Source organism: Sinocyclocheilus anshuiensis, unplaced genomic scaffold (assembly GCF_001515605.1).
Source record: "Sinocyclocheilus anshuiensis isolate Anshui unplaced genomic scaffold, SAMN03320099.WGS_v1.1 scaffold709, whole genome shotgun sequence".
In the NCBI taxonomy this organism is placed as follows: domain Eukaryota; kingdom Metazoa; phylum Chordata; class Actinopteri; order Cypriniformes; family Cyprinidae; genus Sinocyclocheilus; species Sinocyclocheilus anshuiensis.
The window spans coordinates 818104-823971 of NW_015540926.1; the positions used below are offsets into that span (position 1 = coordinate 818104).

The 5868-nt window shown below is 33.2% G+C and overlaps 1 protein-coding gene across 1 annotated transcript in view; it reads left to right on the top strand.

The window, feature by feature from the left end:
* Nucleotides 1-5868, top strand: part of kndc1 (kinase non-catalytic C-lobe domain containing 1) — a 67120-nt gene that overhangs the window by 9059 nt on the left and 52193 nt on the right. The window contains exons 2-3 of the mRNA XM_016487320.1: nucleotides 3439-3637; nucleotides 5672-5760. Coding sequence (XP_016342806.1) covers nucleotides 3439-3637; nucleotides 5672-5760 — 288 coding nt within the window. The remainder of the gene's footprint in view (nucleotides 1-3438; nucleotides 3638-5671; nucleotides 5761-5868) is intronic.

Sequence of the window (5868 nt, forward strand, 5' to 3'; positions counted from 1 at the left end):
TGTGTGTGTGTGTGTGTGAGAGAGAGATTGTAGGGAGGTTGAGGAGAAACGCTCTGTTCTCACGGGAGATTGTCTATTTACGGGCTCGTGCCATTACAGCTGCATGAGATGGCAACTTTATGCCCTATAAACACGTTATTATTCAGCTCCAGTGAAGAGTTTCATTCTCTATTGGTGTATAAACATATGCTGTTTGTCTTTTTTTTATTCATGTGTTAGTCTGTTGTGTTGCAGTAACTAAAAGTGACAACATAAAACACACAACAGCAAAAACAGTGCAGCCGTATCATTTATTTACACCGCAGTGCATGCTTGGATGCTGAGAGCCAGCATAGAAATATGGGCATCACATCATTACAGCATTAACTTTAACTAGAGTATTAAACTCTAGAACCGCTACTGTAAAAATGAAGTACTTCAACTAATACCTAGGGATATATTACAAATTATTATTTAATATACAGTGATGTACTCTAAAAACATGTACCAGAGTGTGTCACGACAGGGGTTTTCAATTATTTATCATCATATGATCATGCGAGAGACCTGCATCCTAAAATTATAAAGGCATTTATAATAGGTGCTTGTATAAAGACACAAATTACACTGTGAAAAATCTATGCTATAAATATGATTAAAATATTATTTGGAAAATATTATTATATGTTAAAGTACTCATTTATTTGTTTAAATCTTATTTTTTATTTATTTTGGTCTATTATTATTTGTTTATTTACTCTTATTTGTTTATTTACTACTTTATTTTAATCTAATAGTTTATTTTAATCTAAGGTTTTATTTATTTTGGATTATTTTAAAGGCATTTGTGTAGTAAAAAAGACCTGATTTTTACTGTGAAATGAAAATGAATATTAATATAATCTTATTTGGAAAATATTTAGTTTCTATTCATTTACTTTATTGCATGTTTTTTTTCATACTTGTACTGTTATTGTACTCTATTTATTTATTTATTTATTTTAATTAAAAAAATAATTATTCAATGTATTAAATTCTATTTATTTACCAATTTTTTGTTCATTGTAATCTAATGTTTATTTATTTATTTTGATCTCATTTTTGATTATTTTAAGGCATCTTTAATAGTACAAAATTTATACTATGAAAATATGTAATAACATTTAGAAAATATTTAGCTTTTATTTGTTTATTTTAATGTAATGTTTATTTATTCATTTAATTTAACCTAATTTTCGATTAATTATTCATTAACTTATTTATATAAGTCAAACTTATTTTGTATTGTGAACATCCAAATATCTTAAAACAGGAATATTATCCTAACAAATATCAAACTGGAGTCTGTGGAAATGTTTATAGAAAAAGTGTTTACATGGAAAGTTTCAACCTAAATAGTATAGCAATGGAAAATCCGAATGTGCCGTTTCTAGTTAAACATGCTGCCCATATGAAAAGAAGCACAAAATACATTTGTTAAAGCATCTCTATGGCCTTCTTCTGGACTATGACATCATCACTGAGATGAGCTTGTTTTTGGATCAGAGATTTGTTGAATCAGATCCATCTGAAGCAGCAGAATATTCGTTTGCTATTTATTAAGCAGATTATGCAGTGACTCAAAAGTCTTCAAAGAGGATCTTGCAGTAAGTCTGCTTATGACTCCCATCTGTGAAGATGCCTCTTATCTCGTCACGATTTGATTATTTCCTTATGAAGGATAAAAAAAGAGAACTGTATGTATGGAGTTTGGTTTGTAAACACATTAGTAACTGCATAACAATGTCCCAGCGTCATGTTAGTGACGTTTTCTTCAGAGCATGTGCAAATGTAGTTTAGACCTGATTGTAGAGGAAAGCATACAGTAAACACACAGCTGTCCTTCACACATCTGCCAAACACACATTCCTCATGGAAATTAATTCACGAAATTGAACACAATGATGTACAGATTCTACTGACATCATAGCGGAACTTATAAGAGGGTGTTACAATCAGTGCTTTGTAATCCATGAAATATTCCACTGGAGCGAATAGGTCGCCATGGAGATCTTGGATTTTTACTATATGAGTGTGTGTGTGTGTGTGTGTGTGTGTGTGTGTGTGTGTATACAATACTGGCCAAAAGTTTGGAATTAAGATTTTTAATGTGTCTGATAGAAGTCTCTTCTGCTCATCAAGGCTGCATTTATTTGATCAAAAATACAGTAAAAATAGTAAAATATTATTATAATTGAAAATGGCTGTTTTCTATGTGAATATATTTTAAAATGTAATGTATTGCTGTGATCAAAGCTGCAGTGTTATTTTAGTATAATTGAGATACTGTCATAGTTTTTATTAATATTTTGAATTGAGTTTTTTATTTTTATAATTTTTTATTTAAAATGTTAGTAATTTAATTTTTTTGTCTATGTAATTTTACATTTTATTTAAGTTTTAGTTTTACTTATTTTAGTACATAAAGTTAAACTAAATTAAAATGAGAAATGATGCCTTGCCAACTAACTTAAATAAAAAGTGTTTTATATTTTATTTTATTTCATTTAAAGGGGTCATATGATGCTATTTTAAAGATCATTATTTTGTGTATTTGGTGTAACAGAATATGTTGACATGCATATATGTAGATATGGCGTGTTAGAACGAGGCGTTTTAGGTAGGTGTGGCTGACTCTTAACTTTTATAAAGAATATCTCTTTGGATTTGAGACTTTAGTCTTTGCAACTTTACAGATCTTCTTTATGCACCAAGAGCTTGTAACACTCCAAAGAGAAAGGAAAACTTGAAATCGCATCATATGACCCCTTTAACTTTTATTTCAAGTAATGAAAAAGTGACGGTAAAGACATTTATAATGTTACAAAAAACTATATTTCAAATAAATGCTGTTCTTTTGAACTTTCTATTCATCTGTGAATCCTGAAAAATAAAATGCATCACGATTTCCACAAAAATATTGTGCAGCACAACTGTTTTCAACATTGATAATAATCAGAAATGTTGCTTGAGCAGCAAATCAGCATATTAGAATGATTTCTGAAGATCATGTGACACTGAAGACTGGAGAAATGATGCTGAAAAGTCAGCTTTGATCACAAGAATAAATTACAGTTTAACAGATATTCACATAGAAAACAGCTATTTTAAATTGTAATAATATTTCACAATTTTTACTGTGTTTTTGATCAAACAATTGCAGCCTTGGTGAGCAGAAGTATTCAAAAATACTAAAGAATCTTAATTATTCCTATAACTTTTGACTGCTAGTATGTGGGTTTGTGCTCACTTGCATTTGACTTTTACTGTTATGCTGTTAATAAAATTTGTGAATTTTTTGCATTAAACTAGAAAAATGCAAACATGTTTTCACTAGTTTTCAAAGACGTTTGAACCCATGCATATGTGTGTTTGTGCATGCATGAGACTGATCTGTCAGTATGTGCTCTCCATCCTCAGGAGAACGTGTCTCTGGCTGATATTCTGTGTCTACGGGACGGTGGGCTGTCGGAGCAGGAGTTGTGGGCGGTGTGTGTGGAGTGTGTTCGTTCTCTCCAGAGCATCGGCCTCTCACCGCTCTTTCACACCCTCTGCGTGACGCCCGACACGCTGGCCTTCAACGCTCACGGTAATGTGTGCTTCATGGAGCAGCTCAACGGTGAGTCACCAGCTGCATGAGTCAATCCATCACTCAGCGCTCGCGTTAGTCATCGTCTCCCTGGCTTCTTCATAAGTGGGATTTTCACATGTGTGACACGCTGTGACATTGTGTAGATAATGGATGCATTCGTTTGCATAACGTTTAACAGATACGACACCCTCCCACCACTGTAAAACACATTATTAAAGGAATAGTTCAGCCAATAATGAAAATTTGTTGGTTTACACATACTCAGGCCATCCAAGATCTGTTTCTTCATCAGGTTTGTAGAAATGTAGCATTGCATCAGTGTCTCAGCAATGGATGCTCTGCAGTGAATGGGTGCCGTCAGAATGAGAGTCCAAACAGCTGATAAAAACATCACAATAATCCACAAGTAATCCACAGCACTCCAGTCCAGTTAACATCTGGAGAGACAAAAGCTGAAACAAATCCATCCTAAAATAGTCCATAATAATGCTTCCTCCGGTAAATAAAAAACAAATGTATTTCTCATTGTTAATATTAGTTAATGCATTAACTACTGGGACCTTATTGTAAAGTGTTACCTGTAATTTTACTGTAAAATTATGTCAAATTTAGGGTTTTTGCAAGTAAAAACTACCAATTACCATATAAATTTACTATGAAAAACAGTAAAAGGACATTCCCAGAAATCCCTGCGTGACACGTCACATAGGATTATATTTGATATACATAGTTTTGTTTCTGATTTTTGTTACCAGTACTGTTCATTTAGGTGTTTTGTGCTGCATTTTATGTTGGAAGTTGTAAACAGGGCCTAAAACTAACATTTTGCTACACCTGTCAAGAGTAAAAAGTTTACCAGCCATAAATATTGTTTTACCATCCAAGAAACTGTATGTGCATTTCATAAAAAAACAAAAAAACGACAGAACAAATTGTGAAACACATCTCATTGCATTTTTTATTTATTTATTTATTTATTATTATTATTATTATTATTAATTTTGTTATTTACCTGTTGTTATTATTATTATTATTATTATTATTATTATTTTATATAACAAGAGTAAAATTAAAATACTTATATTTATGATTGTTTTTTTTCTTCTTTGCTTTCAAACGTTAAGCCTAGAGCTTTTATTTTGGCGGAAAACTGCAGAGAAACCTCTCTTTTCAAATCCTTCTCTTTTGTTCAGATTTTCAAACACTTCTCATTACAATCTCGTCAATGAAAACACTGTTATCATGAGCGGCTCACGTGAAGACATCACAGCGCAGTGCGTCAGATCGCATACATTTGCTCATCACACTAAACCATGTCATGTGCTCAGGCATTGTTAGACTTAATTAAAAAAAAGTGACCGGCCAGCAGCGTTTCATACTGTATATATGCGCTGATTTTCACTCACGCTCGGTGAGTTTTAATTATTGGCCCTGGTTGTAAAACAAACCAGCACCAATATGCCATCCTGTAATACATGAAACATTGTGTTTTTTACAGTGTAACCCTTCTCTCTATGCCTGTAAAATCACAAATGTAAGTTCAAAACCATCACGAAAACAAGTCTAGATCTGCTTCAGGTCTCATAGAATGAGAACAACAGAAAAACAAGCAGTGGTTTGGTCCTCCAGCTCGTTTCTCAAAGGCCGCACTGCATGCGATCTAAATATACTGGCCAGCATAACCCTGAGGAGTTTCTGGAGGATCTGGCATACTCTGAAGGAGAAAGCCTGACCTATTTCAGCAGAAGCGTCTGGAGGAGGATCTGTTAGACAGCGAGACAATGCGGCACCTCTTATTCACAGAGAGAAAGCGCTCTCTTATTGATGAAGGCAGTGCAATTAAACATCACCACCGGAGCGTTTGATCATCTGCGCTTTTGTGTCTGACTGCTCTTTAGCATGCGTTGCATTTGCATTCATTCACGTATTATCAGTTTGTGTTTTCTAGCTCATGATTTTTTATATTTGACTTTTGCATGGACAAGCATCACTCATGTTCGATTGTGTTTGTGAGAGTGTAAGAATCTTACCGATTTGTCTTGTTTTGTCCTTTTTTCTCAGGTGATCCTGACGGCTGTTTTGTTCCTCCAGAGTTGGAGAAGACTGGAAGCACATTTGAGGTGAGAAAACATGAGTCCAGGAACTGCTTGTTATGAATATGCATGAACTTGTTATGAATATGCATTACAAATATACGGTCGTACTAATAACTTATCTTGAAAGACCAACACAGAGAGCTTATTTAAAAAAATAACAAA